Here is a 17,393-nt window from a genome sequence, read left to right on the forward strand (position 1 = left end):
CATGGCCTCCACAGTTCATGTGACTCCCATGGCCCGCCTTCACATGCGATCTGCTCAATGGACCCTAGCTTCCCAGTGGTTTCAGGCTGCTGGTGATCTAGAAGACGTGATCCACTTGTCCACGAGTTTTCTCAAATCCCTGTATTGGTGGACGATTTGGTCCAATTTGACTCTGGGACGTCCTTTTCAAATTCCTCAGCCACAAAAAGTGCTGACCACGGATGCGTCTCTCCTGGGGTGGGGAGCTCATGTCGATGGGCTTCACACCCAAGGAAGCTGGTCCCTCCAGGAACACGATCTGCAGATCAATCTCCTGGAGTTACGAGCGGTCTGGAACGCTCTGAAGGCTTTCAGAGATCGGCTGTCCCACCAAATTATCCAAATTCAGACAGACAACCAGGTTGCCATGTATTACATCAACAAGCAGGGGGGCACCGGATCTCGCCCCCTGTGTCAGGAAGCCGTCAGCATGTGGCTCTGGGCTCGCCGTCACGGCATGGTGCTCCAAGCCACATATCTGGCAGGCGTAAACAACAGTCTGGCCGACAGGTTGAGCAGGATTATGCAACCTCACGAGTGGTTGCTCAATTCCCGTGTAGTGCGACAGATCTTCCAGGTGTGGGGCACCCCCTTGGTAGATCTCTTCGCATCTCGAGCCAACCACAAAGTCCCTCAGTTCTGTTCCAGGCTTCAGGCCCACGGCAGACTGGCATCAGATGCCTTCCTCCTGGACTGGGGGGAGGGTCTGCTCTATGCTTATCCTCCCATACCTCTGGTGGGGAAGACTTTGTTGAAACTCAAGCAAGACCGAGGCACCATGATTCTGATTGCTCCTTTTTGGCCGCGTCAGATCTGGTTCCCTCTTCTTCTGGAGTTGTCCTCCGAAGAACCGTGGAGATTGGAGTGTTTTCCGACCCTCATCACACAGGACGAAGGGGCGCTTCTGTATCCCAACCTCCGGTCTCTGGCTCTCACGGCCTGGATGTTGAGAGCGTAGACTTTGCCTTTTTGGGCCTGTCGGAGGGTGTCTCCCGCATCGTGCTTGCTTCCAGGAAAGATTCCACTAAGAGGAGTTACTTCTTTCTATGGAGGAGGTTTGCCGTCTGGTGTGACAGCAAGGCCCTAGATCCTCGCTCTTGTCCTACACAGACCCTGCCTGAATACCTTCTGCACTTGTCTGAGTCTGGTCTCAAGACCAACTCTGTAAGGGTTCACCTTAGTTCAATCAGTGCATACCATTACCGTGTGGAAGGTAAGCCGATCTCAGGACAGCCTTTAGTTGTTCGCTTCATGGGAGGTTTGCTTTTGTCAAACCCCCTGTCAAGCCTCCTACAGTGTCATGGGATCTCACCCAGCTGATGAAACCTCCTTTTGAGCCACTGAACTCCTGCCATCTGAAGTACTTGACCTGGAAGGTCATTTTCTTGGTGGCAGTTACTTCAGCTCGTAGAGTCAGTGAGCTTTAGGCCCTGGTAGCCCAGGCCCCTTACACCAAATTTCATCATAACAGAGTAGTCCTCCGCACTCACCCTAAGTTCTTGCCAAAGGTTGTGTCGGAGTTCCATCTGAACCAGTCAATTGTCTTGCCAACATTCTTTCCCCGTCCTCATTTTCCCTGCTGAACGTCAGCTGCACACATTGGACTGCAAGAGAGCATTGGCCTTCTATCTGGAGCGGACACAGCCCAACAGACAGTCCGCCCAATTGTTTGTTTCTTTTGATCCCAACAGGAGGGGAGTGGCTGTGGGGAAACGCACCATATCCAATTGGCTAGCAGATTGCATTTCCTTCACTTACGCCCAGGCTGGGCTGGCTCTTGAGGGTCATGTCACGGCTCATAATGTTAGAGCCATGGCTGCGTCAGTGGCCCACTTGAAGTCAGCCACTATTGAAGAGATCTGCAAAGCTGCGACGTGGGCATCTGTCCACACATTCACATCTCATTACTGCCTGCAGCAGGATACCCGACGCGACAGTCGGTTCGGGCAGTCAGTGCTTCAGAATCTGTTCGGGGTTTAGAATCCAACTCCACCCCCCTAGGCCCATGTTTATTCTGTTCCAGGCTATACTCTCAGTTAGTTGGATAAATTGTTAGGTCAATCTCAGTTATGTCTTCGCTGTTGCGAGGCCCAATTGACCATGTTTGTTGTTTTGAGTGAGCCTGGGGGCTAGGGATACCCCATCAGTGAGAACAAGCAGCCTGCTTGTCCTCGGAGAAAGCGAATGCTACATACCTGTAGAAGGTATTCTCCGAGGACAGCAGGCTGATTGTTCTCACAAACCCGCCCGCCTCCCCTTTGGAGTTGTGTCTTCCTTTCTCTTTGTCTTGCTACATATGAGACTGGCCGGCACGAGCCGGTTTCTTGCGGGAAGACGGCCGTGCATGCGCGGTGCGCAAGGGTGCGCGAGGACTAGCAAAGGCCTTTGCTAGTGAAGATTCCGATTGGAGGGGCTGCCGTGGACGTCACCCATCAGTGAGAACAATCAGCCTGCTGTCCTCGGAGAATACCTTCTACAGGTATGTAGCATTCGCTTTCCTGTAGCTCTGCGCTATGTACTACTCGCAAACCCCTTTTGAGAGATACCAATAGAAGCTGTGCATTAATTGACCTACCCACCTCACATCCCCACTGATCTGCAACCTTTTGCAGACTCCTCATTGTTTAATGCTTTCCCAATTCTTTACAAAACCAAGATACTGAAACTTGACCCAGGGCATTTCCTTCCAAGAATTCCTGGAACTGCTGACCAAAGGTTACCGAAAGGCTACCCTCCAGCAAGGTACCCAGCTAATGAGACAGCTGAAGATAGGCAAGAACCGCCTCAGGGCCCTGTGTACAGCGATTAAAAAAATTCCTGAGAAAACAAGATAGACCCGCCTGTCTTAACCACATTTTACATCAGTAACAACCCCTCCTTCTCCCAGCTGTCTAAATATTCGATTTTCACTACCTGGTGAAAAATCTGCATTTCCCCCCAGAGGCAGCAGTACACTACTGGAAGGATCCTGCCCCCACAAGGGAAGCAAATCCCTCCAGAGAGACCAAAGAGGCCGAAGCAAGATACTCCCATGAATCCCCTCAGGCAGTCTCCCAAGGGGGCATGAAGTAAATAATTCAGGTACCAGGGATGAAAATATGCTCGCTCTAAAGCTACATCTGTATATGAGTTAGTACCCAACAGCCAATCCCGTAGATGTCTGAGTAGGCAAGCTTTATTATACCTACCCAGATCCGGAATCCCCTGACCTCCTTGATTCTGAGCACCCACCAGAAATCTCCAGTGTATTTTAGACTTCCCCTCCCCCCCCCCCCAACAGAACCATTAACATTTTCCCTAAGGACTCCAAGTCCCGACGGAACACTCGAATAGGGAGTGACTGCAGTACATACAACAACCGTGGAAATATTATCATGCAATAGAGCTGTACCCTACCCATAAGAGTTAATGGAAGCATTGACCAAAGTGCTAGCTGTTGCCTAGTGTCTCCGAGCAATTTAGAAATATTGATCTCATATAAATACTTTGGATTCATTGGCAGCTGTATGCCCAAATAATTAAACACGTTCTGAGTCCATTGCAGCGGAAAGGCACTACCCCAAGACTGTCTTAACTCCTCTGAACTGGCCATCGCGTCTGACTTGGCTAAATTAAATTTGAAGCCAAAGAAATCTCCATATTCCTCAATGCTTTCAATTAGGGAAGGTAAAGATAATTGCAGGTCTAAAATGAGCAATAGGAGATCTGCAAATGCAGCTGATGTAAATGTCTACTCCCCAATCCTCACTCCCCGAATCCCGGCAGTACCTTGAATCTCCCGAAGCAACGGATCCAATGATAAAACAAATAAGAGCGGAGACAAAGGGCAACCCTGTCTAGTTCCCCTTGTAATTGGAAACCAGTCTGAGAGAACTCCATTTGCGAGCACCTGCGCCCTGGGGTCAATATACAAGGTTTGAATCGCCTGGAAGAAGAAACCACTGATGTCATATGTTTTCAACACTTCAAAGAGATATCCCCACTCCACCCGATCAAAGGCTTTTTCGGCGTCGAAACTGATCAGGAGAGCAAGGATATTCTCCGAGCATACCCTCTTCAATGCTGCCAGTATATGTCTCATATTCTTGCGCTACCACTCTCCCACAAGTGAACCCCACCTGAGGCTCCAAGACCAGCGATGGGATCACTCTTACCAATCTATTGGCCAAAATCTTGGCCAAGTATTTAGCTTCCACATTTAGCAAGGATATAGGACGATACGAGTCTGCACAGTCAAGCAGCTTACCGGGCTTCAGGAGAACAATAATTTGAGCCCTATTGAGGTGATGGGGCAATTGACCTTGCTCAATTGATTCATTAAACAACCGCCAAGATATTCCAATTTCAGGTTGTAAAAGCTTATAGAACTCATTGCGCCACCCATCTGGCCCTGGTGCCTTGCCTAGGGAACTCTGTCTGATCACCCACTCCACCTCCTCCGCAGTAATGGGTGCATTGAGCTGTGCCAAATCCAGGGCCGCCACTACGGGCAAGTCTAAGCCCGATACACCTCTCCATCCAGGGGTGAAGCAGGCTGCGACCCATAGAGGCGGCCATAAAACTCTTTCAAAACTGCATTAATAGTATCACTGTGCGCCAATCCTGCCTTAGCATCCAATAGTGTGGCCATCTTAGCCAGGAGCCTACTACTCTTATTTGCGAATCTGTAAAGTTTGTATTTGTAATGCACAAAAGACCTCTTTGCTCTACTATGCAGCAATTCATTTAAGGCCTGTTGACGCTCCAGTAATTGCTTTTTAATCCCTACAGAGTGGTTCATTCCTTTTTTGCTGGCGATGAGATGCTACCTGCTTCTCTAAGCGCAACACCTCACGGTGCCAGGCCTTCCGCTGAAAACTAACATATTAGATAACCTCCCCCTGAAGGACAGCCTTCGCAGCCTCCAAAAAGAGAACCAAATGCTCTCTGTGTTTCATTGGTGTTCTTATAGTCCTGCCTCTTAGATAATAAAAATGACTGAAAGTGGCTATCCTTATACAGAAAGGGGGGGAGCCCCATGAACCCCCACAAGGAGAAGCATCCCCAGTCTGCAAGTGTAGTTCAACCCAACCCAATTTTACGTCCCCAACCGATGACAGATGTTCCCAAGAGAGTAACACAATCTATTCTAGACATTATGGAGTGTGCTCTCAATATGTGTGTGTAATCTTTTCCAATGGATGAAGCGTCCTCCACACATCTATCAAGTCCAGAGCATAGCATAGATATCCCCCCCCCCCCCCCCCCCGAGATCTGGTCCGACTCCCTCCCCCTTGACTGCGAACGATCTAGTATAGGATCAGCCACTTCATTTAAATCTCCACCCAATAAAGACATGTGCTTCTCCCAAGTCATGTATCTTTCAGATTAATTGAACATAAAATGCCTTCTCAAAAATGTTTGGGACATAAATGTTGTATAATAGCAGGGGCTGCCGCTCCAGCACCACAGAAACCAAAATAGATCTCTCTCTCCCCCCCACCCCACCCCCTCCGGATCAGCAACCACCTGCTTGATTTCCAAATGCCCGCCCTTTCTAATTAGGATCAACACTCCTCCTCGTCTACTAACTGCCGGAGCACCATAACTCTCCCCAACCCCCACAGTTTTAACTTGGCATGCTCCGAGGCTGAAAGATGCCTGTAGAAAGGCCACCTGGTCATTGAGAGCCTTTAAAGGTTTCTGTCTTTTAATTGGGGAATGGATTCCTCCGACATTCCATGTGTATTTGCATACTATTCATACTCTAAGTAATTGAACTCAAAAAAGGAAGGCTCAATCCAATCCTTGATCTTAGTACATGTGGAGGGGCATAATCGAACGGCGCCGGCCATCTATTTGGCCAGCGCAGCAAAGAGCAGTCCCGAACCGTATTATCGAAAAAGAAGGCCGGCCATCTTTCGTTTCGATAATACGGTTGGGGCCGGCAAATGTCAGAGATGGCTGGCATTGGTTTTCGCCAATAATGGAAGCTAATGCCGGCGATCTCAAACCCAACCAAATCCAAGACATTTGGTCGTGGGAGGAGCCAGCATTTGTAGTGCACTGGTCCCCCTGACATGCCCAGGACACCAACCAGGCACCCTAGGGGGCACTGCAGTGGACTTCAAAAATAGCTGTGTTTTCTAAGCCCACTGATAGGAATTCTTTACTACATTTCTCCAGCAGGCACCCTCCACATATGAAACAAAATATCCCATTTGCACAGTTCTTAAGACATTGCAGAATTTGTTCATCATATCAAGAATTCAAACAAAGTATCAATTCTGTAAGCTACAAATTAACACAAAGAGGATATTCTAAGAACATTGTCAAAAAAGCAGCGAAAAGAGCACTGCACAATCCAAGAGAATCACTGTTGCAGTACAAATCAACTCAACAACAAAAAGATATTTTGCCTTTCGTTATTAAATACAACACGCATACTACGATACGAAGTCAGAATATTAGGAAACATTTTGCATTATTAAAAACTCATCCGATTCTAGCTAATGCTAATATCTTATTCTTGTATCAGAGGGATTGTAACTTAGGACACATGTTAAGTCCTAATGATGTATGGACGGCGAAGAAAAACAATAGAAATAAAGGATTCCATAAAAAATGTGGGCATTGTTCTGTATGCCACATTATGGTGCAGGGAAGCGATTTGATACATCCCAGAACCGGTAAAAAATGCACCTTTAGATGTATGACATCGTGTGAGACCAAAGGAGTGGTATATTTAATCAAGTGTCCTTGTGACCTTATGTACATTGGCCAAACTACAAGACCATTAAAAACATGTTTGATGGAACATCGTTCATGTTTAAAGCTTTTGAAATGTGAAGACCCCATGGTTACTCACTGTGAAGCAGCTAAACATGTGTTTGAAGATGTAAGATGCACGGTTCTGGAGCAATTGCAACCCACACAGCGAAGGGGAGATTTGAGCCGTTGACTGCGGCAAGTTGAACAGAAATGGAATTTTTATTTCAACACGACAGAACCGGATGGATTGAATATTAAAGTTGAATGGGCAGCATTTTTTTGATTGTTTTTGACAATTTCTGACTGGGTGGGGGTTTTTTTGCAGTGATTCCTGGAATTGTGGAAGTGAGTCGGACGAGTGATTGGCTGTTTTGAAAGATAATAAATTTCTTTATGCTCCTCGGTGATTGGCTTTGAGAGAAGGTGGGAGCTTACGTCATTAATGAATAAATTGATGGCACATGATAGTTACCGGCTCGACTTTGGAGTGCAGCAAATGAGACACAGAAGCGTGTAGAGGTCTTGCAACAGCAGCAGACGAGACTACAGAAATTAAAATTTTACAAGCGAGTGAAACCCCTGAAGCAGCATTAGCGAAACGGGAACCCCCTGTTGGGTTACGACTGAAGCTACAGACAGAGTATAACACCAGTGTGATGTGATTAAGATAAGTGATCGGTAGCTTCACCAGAGCACTAACTTGTAAACTTGGGAGAGATCGGTTTATTCTGTGATCTCACCACTTTGAATATAGACATTGGGTTATCTTTGATTTTTTGGACATTCAACTGAGGGGGGAGATTTTTTGGGTCATATGATGTTGTGTCTGGCCCATGCCTTATAGTCTGATGATTCTGGGCTGGCTGGGTGGCGTTACTGATTTTCCTTTTTTCTCCACTTTAGGTGTTGAGTGTTTCTGATTCAACTCAGAGTGATACTTGTGATACACAGCGAGTGTGAAGCTGTGATTTTTGAGTTTCAAATTGATTATTGGCAAGCTTGAGTGTATTCATAGTTAAAATTTAAGTGTATTCATAGTTAAAATTTAATGCCAAAAAGTGTAGAGTGATACACTTGGGGTGCGGAAACCCAAAAGAGAGATGCCGGATAGGAGGGGAGAGATTAGTAAGCTCGACTCAGGAGAGAGACCTTGGGGTGTTGGTGTCGGAGGATCTGAAGATGAAGAAACAATGCGACAAGGCGACAGCCGTGGCCAGAAGGATGCTAGGCTGCGTAGAGAGGGGCATAACCAGCAGAAGAAAGGAGCTGTTGATGCCCCTCTACAAGTCGTTGGTGAGGCCCGACTTGGATTATTGTGTTCCGTTTTGGAGGCCGTATCTTGATAAAGATGTGAAAAGACTGGAAGTGGTGCAAAGAAAAGCTACGAAAATGGTATGGGATTTGCGTTGCAGACCGTACAAAGAGAGACTTTCTGACCTGAACATGTATACCTTGGAGGAAAGGAGAAACGGGTTGATATGATACAGACGTTCAAATATTTGAAATGTATTAATCCACAAACGAACCTTTTACGGAGACAGGAAGGTGGTAGAACTAGAGGACATGAATTGAGGTTGAAGGGGGGCAGACTCAGGACTAATGTCAAGAAGTATTTTTTCACAGAGAGGGTGGTGGATATGTGGAATGCCCTCCCGCGGGAGGTGGTGGGGATGAAAATGGTGATGGAATTCAAACACACGTGGGATAAACACAAAGGAATCCTGTTTAGAAGGAATGGTTCCGTGGAATCTTAGGGGAGATAGGGTGGCGACGCCGGTAATTGGAAACAAAACGGGAGCTGGGCAGACTTCTACAGTCTATGCCCTGATCGTGACTGAATAGATAGGGATGTGCTGGAGTGTAAATTTTAAGGGGCTTCGATGTTAGCTTCAGAACTTAGTTCAAGAACAGTACTGGGCAGGCTTCTACGGTCTGTGCCCTGAGAAAGGCAAGGACAAATCAAACTCGGATATACATATAAAGTATCACATACCATGTAAAATGAGTTTATCTTGTTGGGCAGACTGGATGGACCGTACAGGTCGTCGAGAGCCGCCATTGGATAAGGCTGCGGGGTCAGTACAAGTGCTGGTGGCAGAATCTGTTAGGCTGCCAGAAGACTGACGCATCGGCACCTCCTGAATAGAGGGGGAGCGATCCTCTTGGCGCCGACGCTTCTCGGGTTCCGATTCCCTTGATGCCCCGGAGCTTCCGGCACCGTGTGTCGAAGGAGAACGATGATGGTGCTTCTCCTTTGCTCGACGCCCATCATCGAGACTGTTCGGTACCGATGAGGAGGACATGGAATCCTCACGTCTCCTCTGGGCCGGGTCCAATGAAGGTCGGTCTCGGGGGGGCCTGCATAACAGGAGACCCACTCGACGCCTCACTGCTCTCAGCATGAGTTGGTCGTTCCGCAGCCATTACCTTCGCCCCCAACGTCAATGCGTCCGTCAGTGTCGATGCCACCGACCTCGGTACCGATGTCAATATCGAAGGACTGGACCGAGCCCCAAAAAGCTTCTCTCATTGGGCTTCTTGAGACGCTTGGGTCCGTTTCTTCATGTGAAGACGCAGACTGCAAGCGGCTGGGCTATGGTCGGGCCCAAGGCACTGGGTACATCAAGCGTGGGTATCGGTACCCGAGATGGTCCAGTTGCACCGAGTACAACGTTTGAAACCGCTGGGTGTTTTCCGTGACATGGAAGGAAAAACGGCTTCGACAAAATTAAACAACGTGATCATGCCAAAAAAGTAAAGGGCACAAAAGGGGAAAAACCCAGCTACGTGGCCTAAGGCCGGCCGCGTCAAAAAAAAAAGAAAGTGCCAAAAACTATGAAAAAATACTGTTTTTTTTTTTTTTTAAAATAAAGAAGAACGAATAACGATAGAAATAAAACAAGAAATATAAAAAGAATCATCAAGACTCTCTTTCCTGGGCCTGCGAAGTGAACAGGGAAAAACCTCTTCACCTCACTGCGGACAAGAAAAAACTGAGCGGAAACGCTCACGTGACAGGCAGGAAGTTGTCCGTGCATGCGTGGTGCGTGCACCAGAAGGCTCTGGCAAAACTTTTTAAATTTTGCTGTAGAAAAATTTGCCGTTTCCTGGGCCGCTGTGGACGCCGCCTCACATGTGAGAACAAGCAGCCTGCTTGTCCTCGTAGAAGACTATGAGGCATATTTTCAAAGCACTTTGGGAGGCTAAGTTCCATATGTTTCTATGGAACTTTGGGAGGCTAAGTGCTTTGAAAATAAGCCTCTATGTATCCTGCTGTCCTTGGAGTAACTTTGTTTTCCTGCATGTATTGTGGGGCAGAAGAGAAATGAACCCCCTCCAAAAGAATGCCTGAATATATTTCTGTGGGAGACTGGTACCAAAAACTGTCATATACATAACAGTGATTCACATATGCAGAGTGGTTGGAAAGAATTCCAGGATCCGTGCACTGCATGCTCTCTACTTTTTTTTTTGTTTGTTTAATATTGTTACCTGCTTTCTCTGATATTTTATATATTTTATAGTAGAGACTTAATGATAACCCTTAATTTGAAATTCCCCAAATTTGTAGCTGATCCATCATATTTGTTTACGAACAGCAGGATTAATCAATCATACTTCCCTTCCACATCGCCTTGGTGTTTCAAAAATATTTTCCGTAATAGCTCGGACTTGATGGCATAATGGCAAATAGCTGCACATGAGCAGAAAGGTCTTCTAGTCCTTTCTGACTTGTAAAATATTCCATTCTGTGTAATACTGGATGAAGTTGCCCACATGTAACTGAGTTATCCTGCTGTCTACAAAGAATACCTGATACAGGTAAGCAACTTTGCTGTTTTGGCTATCGTGTCCTTCAGGCCTTCTCCTAGGTCTCATTGTTATTTTGGTTTGTCTTAAAAAAAAAGAGAGAAAACAAAATTGGATTTTATCCACTAGAAAGATACCACCACTCAGTGGCAATCTTTTCTTTTGAAGGGCAACTGTTATGTAGGACATTCAGATGGGTGGCTAATTCATCCTACTTGACCCCTGAGATGTTCTCGGAGGAGAGCGGTTATAATCAGCCACGCATTCCCCCTTTGGAATTGATATTTAGGGTTTTTATAAGCGCTCCGGTAATATGTGGGAAATCCTTAGCATACCTAGAAAATCCTTTCCAGGCTCTTCCAGATTTATCTGGGAGATATTGGCTTTGGCTATGATGTCACCAATGCGTGTGGCTGATTTTCCTGCTGTCACCAGAAAAACTGCTACAGGTAAACAACTTTGCTTTCCGTGCCAGCAGGGGCCGCCCTGCAGCATTCACCTTTCCTTTTTTCCTGGGGCCATGTGCATTCCTTCTGCTATGGGTAAGCCAAAGGGGTAAGTCATCTTTATTTCATTTCTGCAACATTCTTATTCAGAGTGTTACATTTTAATAAAAATAAAGATGATTGAAAAAAAAGATTTGGACTAGAAGCTGAGAATTATTGAAGTCCCTGTGTCTGAGGGTTTGTTTTTTTTTTAATTAATCTTTGCTAGGTTAAAGTTAGTATGTTTTGGAATTATTTGCTACTCTTGTAATAAAATGTATTTATTTATTTCTGCATTTGTACTCCACATTTTCCAGTCAAGTTGCTGGTTCAGTGTGACTTACAGTTTATTTCAGATAAGCAAGTTAAAATGTTTGGAGTAGATGCGGGCTTTGTTCAGTGACTGTTGGCAATCAAGTATCATGGCGCGATTGGTTGGTGTTCTGGTAAACTGTTTGGGTTCATCAAAGAAAACTTTTCTGAAGTGGGCTTTCAGGTGTTTCCGGAAGGTTATATAGTCTTTCCATGCATTGATACATATGGGAACGCTACAGTCCCTTCAGTTATTATTAGACTGAACTTCTCATATTACCTACCTGGGAAAGATGTGGTGTCTGCAGAATATTTAGTATCCCAGCCTACTTGCCCAACATGGCATTTTTTCTAAGCATTTTTCTTGCTTGGCTCAGATCAGTCATTATGATTTCAGGATTATTGTACAGTTTTGTGAAATGTAAATCTCATTTAGTTGCATGGTTATTATACAATTAGGGACCTGGACCACTAAGTATATCCACTGTTTTAAAGGGATTGTAATTGTAAATTTTGCTTTTTCTAATTTTCATACTTTTATTTCGCCTAGTGGTTTGTTCAGTGGGCTAAGAACCTGGGGAACTGAGTTTGATTCCCACAACAGCTCCTTGGGACTCTGAGCAAGTCACTTAACCCTCCATTTCCTCAGGTACAATAGTTAGATTGTGAGCCCACTAGGGACAGAGAAAGGAGCTACATATAATAAATGTAAACTGCTTTGATTGTATCATCTTTTGTCTGTTTTAGTATTATTATTGTAAACCACTTTCTCGGTATGTCCTTCTAGCGGTATATTAAATAGAAATAAACAAAACCATGTCGTTAAATGCAAATATAATTTAATTTATCTTGTTTTGATTCCTCTGAGATTTCTTTGTTCTCTAGTTCTTTGTTCTCCTCAGAGCTATTACATGTAAGGAATTGGTATACTAAACTGCAGCCTTACTACCTGCTTGAAGATTGATGCTCTGCCACCCCATTAGGAGATTGAGAATTAGGGACAAGATGGATGACAAATGTTGATACAGAGCTTTTACTTTTAGATAGATTAAATCTGGTTCTGGCTAGAAGTGACTGAAGCAAAGTTCATTGGCCTTCAGTATAACAGATTTAGATTGTCTTTAGTCTGCTTTGCCTTTTGTAACATAATAGCCATCTTCAATAGATAATCTGAATAGAAAGACCAAATATGGACCTGGCATTAAGGCTGAATTTCTTTCACATCTGTAGAAATAGTACCTTCAAAATAAGATTGAGAAAGGACTTGCACCATCTGTGCTGGACTTGTACAAACAAATGGAGGACACTGGTTTCAAGTGCTCCCAGCTTGACACCTTTTTTAAACACTAATTTACTGGAAAATTAAATACAGCAAGGAGCTGTGTGGATGTGTTATGATGCTTAGTTTCCTCCTTTGGGACAGAAATTTGAATAACCTGGCCAACATTCAGGAGGCTGTGTCAGCCAATAGCAGGGCAACTTTAAAAAAATACCCAGTGATATCACAATGTGTTCGACCCTCCCTAGGATTACAACTAGACTGGGATTTTCCCTTTAGAAAATAAAAAGAAGGCATTCTAAGTGTCATGAACATTGAGCTGATCCCAGCATTGGTACTTTTATCCTCTGGGGAAAAGTGTATATAGTTAGAGGAAAGAAGTATGTTTAGAGCTTTCATTGTGAAAGCCCCATGTGGACTTTCTTGGGTCGCTTCAAAGCAGGTACAAATATTCAAAAGTAAATTGTACCTGATGTCAATGCCATATAGCATTTTCCTTTGTAGCTAGGAGGCTCCAAGCATATTTTCAATGTAGCTATAAGACTTCAAACTCTGTGGTTAGTTTCAAAATTGCCCTAATGTTGTTCAAGAAAATAAAATATGTTTTAAATTATTTTTTTATTTATTTTGTGACTTACTGTACCGCTTTAACTGACTAGAAGGACCAAGTGGTTTACAGACTTAAGGGCTCCTTTTACTAAACCACAGTAGTGATTCCCCCACAGCAAATGCGACAAAGCCCATAGGAATTGAAGTGGTTTCACGTTTTCCATGCTGGGAATCACTACTGCAGCTTTGTAAAAGGAACCCCAAGACAAATCAAGAAAATAATTAAAGAAGTGATTAGGAAAGATGTTCATTCTAGTTAATCAGCCAGAAATAAAGACGTCAAATAAAATCAAATACATCAATTGGGCAAGACATGGTGCATAATAGTCATAATCTCACCACGAAACTAAGTAGGGTAAGTTTGTTGAAAAAGCCATGTTCTTATTGCTGGTTTGAAATGCTTCAAAGATAATTCACTATGAGTGTGTAAAGAGTGTAGATAAGAGGCAGTAAAAAAAAAAAAATGCAGTCTTTCATAGACTCATTTGCCCACTTAGATGTAACATAGTTTAATTGAGCAGATTTTGTACTGGTATATATTGGTGACTTGTGTCTCTTTGTTAGCTATGCTGCAGGCAGATGATGAGGATGACTTGCTTGAAGAGAGGATGAAAAGTCCCTTTGGATCTTCATTCAGAACTTTTAATGCTACGGACTACAAGCCCATAGGTGAGGTGCAGGATTCTGTCTGATTTGATTTGTTCCTAGCAAAGGTACCTTTTTGGGGGGTTGCCAAATAAAAGCGTTGATTTCACTGGAAATTGGGGCTGCCCATGTTCAATTCCTACCCCTCTGTTTTACCAGAAAGCTTTAAAAGGCTGTGAGACTGTGGAAAGGGGACGGTGGTCCAGAAGATGGGGTGGATGGATAAGTAGGAGAAGTGGCTGCAAGAGAGGAGGTAAGCATGAGAGCAAGGAAGGGAAAGAGGGCAATTAAAATTAGAAGCACTTTGAGGGGGAAGGAGTGAGAGAGTCAGATAGGAAGAAGACGAGAGAAGATTGAATATGAGTAAAATGGTTTGAGAAGGAAACAAAAGAGGAAGAAAACTGAAGAAATAGAAAACACGAAATAATGTTCCAAGACCAAGGAAGTTTGGAAAACATGCAAGCATGTCTGTTTCAAAATAGGTTCTCTTTTATATGTTGCGTGTATTATTGCATGTTAGAATTAGCCTCCTACTATGATTGCAAACAGAAAATCCCCTGATACTGTTCATTGATTTACATCACCTTCTGTTGCCTCAATTAAAAACTTAGATTATGAGCCTGCTGGCAAGAAGGGAATATTTACTATGTCAACATAACTTACCCTGAACTATGAATGAAAATGTGTGAACAAAATAAATATAAATGTGTAATTAAACTCGAATTTGTTGCCAGAGAATGTGGAAAAAGCAGTTTAAAAAGTTTGGATAACTTCCTAAAAGAAAAGGTCATAAGCCGTTATTAAGATGGACTTGGGGGAAAATCCACTGCTCATTTCTAGGATAAGCAGCATAAAATGTATTGTACTGTTTGTGGATCTTGCCAGGTACTTGTAACCTGGATTGGCCACTGTTGGAAACAGGATGCTGGGCTTGATGGACCTTCGGTCTATCCCAGTACTGGCAACACTTATGTTCTTATAAATTAGTGAGGTGTGCACACATGCAGCCCTGCCCACTTCGCCCCCCTTTCCTGCACACCCACCCCCTCTGGAAAGTTATGTTAAATTACACAGCAATCCTTTGGTAAATAATGTAAATTCTGTGCCCACTTTGATACAAAATCTATGATCTGATGCAGATAATTAGGGTCTTTGAATATTGCATAAGTGCTGCATGGATTGTATGAGAAGCAGTTATGCAATATTCAAAGCCCCTGATTATCTGCCTCAGATCATAGATCTTGTATCAAAGTTGGCAGAATCTACATTATTTACCCAAGGATGTCTGTGTATTTTAACATTATTTTCCAGTTGGGGGGGTGGAGGAGGAGTAGTCTAGTGTTAGAGCAGCAGGCTAACAACAAGGGGAAGCCCTGTTGAATTCACAATGCTGCTGCTTGTGATCTTGGGCAAGTCACTTAACCCTCCATTGCCTGAAGTATAAACTTAGATTGTAAGCCCTTCATAGACAGGGAAAAATACCTAGTGCACCTGAATGTAGTTCACCTTAAGCTACTACTGAAAAAATGTGGGTTAAATCCAAATATTGATAGAAGACGAAGGTACTCATTTCCTATGATGCCACTCTGTCACAAAAACTAATTTCCTTAATGGCCAGTCCAGAACCTGTGGGTTATGTCCATTGACCAACAGACGGAGAGAGAAAAAAGTAGGTCTATATGATTTGCCCCTTAAGGGCACTGTGCAGCCTTAGAATGCTCAGTATTTCTCTGTCTCCCATGGATGGGAGGGGTGGACTGTAGCTCATGGACTGTTTCTGAGAAGCTCCTGACCTAATTGGAGAAGGAATTGAGGATTGTACCAGTGGCGTACCAAGGGGGGGGGCGGTGTGCCCCGGGTGCCAGTGGGTGGGGGGTGCTCCGCTCCCGCCGCCTCCCGTGGCCGTTCCCGCGGCGCCGCACATTTAAAAAAAAATGGCGAAGCAGCGTCGCAGGCAGCGCCTCGCGCCCTGCTTGTAAAAAAAATAAAATAAAATCTCCTTCCTTCTCCTCCTCGTCTTGACGTCGACTCGGGCCTTCCAATCAATTTGATTGGAAGGCCCGAGTCGACGTCAAGACGAGGAGAAGGAAGGAGATTTGATTTTTTTTTTTTACAAGCAGGGCACGAGGCGCTGCCTGCGACGCTGCTTCGCCGGTTTTAACGGGACTGAGGTGGGGAAGGAGAGGGGCGAAAGGGACTCGGGTGGGGGTGTTCAGAGGGGAGAAGGGGACTGGGGTGGGGGTCTCAGACAGGGGAGGGGAGAAGGGGACTGGGGTGGGGATCTCAGAGGGGAGAAGGGGAGGGGAGAAGGGGACTGGGGTGGGGGTGTTCAGAGGGGAAAAGGGGAGGGGAGAAGGGGACTGGGGTGGGGAGAAGGGGACTGGGGTGGGGGTCTCAGACGGGGGGAGGGGAGAAGGGGACTGGGGTGGGGGTGTTCAGAGGGGAGAAGGGGGCTGGAACTGGGGGTTGAAAAAAGGGGCAGAGAGAGAGGGGACAGATCCTAGATGGAAGGGGGAACGAGAGGGAGGGCAGACCCTGGATGGATGGGAGAGGGAGGGCAAATGGTGGATTGAAAGGGCAGGCAGTGGATGGAAGGGACGGCAGAGAGGGCAGACACTGGATGGCAGAGAGAGAGAGAGAGAGTGAAGACAGATGCTGGATGGAAGGAAGACGGTGAAAAGAAGATGAGGAAAGCAGAAACCAGAGACAAACTGTAAATAAAATATATTTTTTTATTTTTTTTGCTTTAGGATAAAGTATTGTAAATGTGTTAAATGTTTATAATAGAACATGTAAATAAGGTAAATTTTTATTGGACTAATTTTAATACATTTTGACTAACTTTTGGAGAACAAAACCCCCTTCCTCAGGTCAGGATAGGATACTGTAACAGCACTATACTGTACTGACCCGAGGACGGAGGTTTTGGCCTCTGAAAGCTAAATGTATTAGTCCAATAAAATAGTATTATTTTACTTTCTATATTTGTTTTATTTCTATTTGTTAATTTGTAAAGTGGTGATTGGTACTTGTTAGTTTTTTTCAAATTTACATCTGCTGTCTTTATATTTTGCACAGTACCAGGGGACAGTTTATGTTTCTGTGGTGTTGCATTGTATGCAGAGTCTGGCATTGGGGGTTCAGTTTAATTTTTGTCTAAATAGAAAGTTTATGATTACTTATTCTATAGTGGATTAGGGTGTATCTGTGTTTGTGAAAAAGACATGGCTTTCAGTTGGCATTGACTGTGCAGGATCTACGATCTGTACTATTCTGTCTGGTTTTGTTTTACAATAGGTGAATTGATGTTCTAGTGCTCACTGTAGTGTTTAAGATGCTTTCCTTTTCCTTGTGTGACTCGTAGAAATGACTGCTTATGGTATGGTAGAATTGCTCTATAGGTCCTGAGTGTTTTGTATTCTCGGCATGCCTAGTACTGGATTTGGGGGGGGGGGGGGGGGGTT

At 44.7% G+C, this 17,393-nt stretch overlaps 1 protein-coding gene and 1 long non-coding RNA gene across 5 annotated transcripts in view; both read left to right on the forward strand.

The window, feature by feature from the left end:
- Positions 1-17,393, forward strand: part of DCAF1 (DDB1 and CUL4 associated factor 1) — a 648,223-nt gene that overhangs the window by 456,066 nt on the left and 174,764 nt on the right. For all 4 annotated transcript variants that reach the window (XM_030205586.1, XM_030205587.1, XM_030205589.1 and 1 more), the window contains one exon: positions 13,849-13,953. In XM_030205586.1, coding sequence (XP_030061446.1) covers positions 13,849-13,953 — 105 coding nt within the window. The remainder of the gene's footprint in view (positions 1-13,848; positions 13,954-17,393) is intronic.
- LOC115471768 lies at positions 14,133-15,667 on the forward strand. Its single transcript, XR_003942417.1, has 3 exons — positions 14,133-14,143; positions 14,372-14,374; positions 15,589-15,667. It is a non-coding gene; the product is annotated as an uncharacterized LOC115471768 (long non-coding RNA).

The sequence above is a fragment of the Microcaecilia unicolor genome, chromosome 6 (assembly GCF_901765095.1).
Source record: "Microcaecilia unicolor chromosome 6, aMicUni1.1, whole genome shotgun sequence".
Lineage (NCBI taxonomy): Eukaryota > Metazoa > Chordata > Amphibia > Gymnophiona > Siphonopidae > Microcaecilia > Microcaecilia unicolor.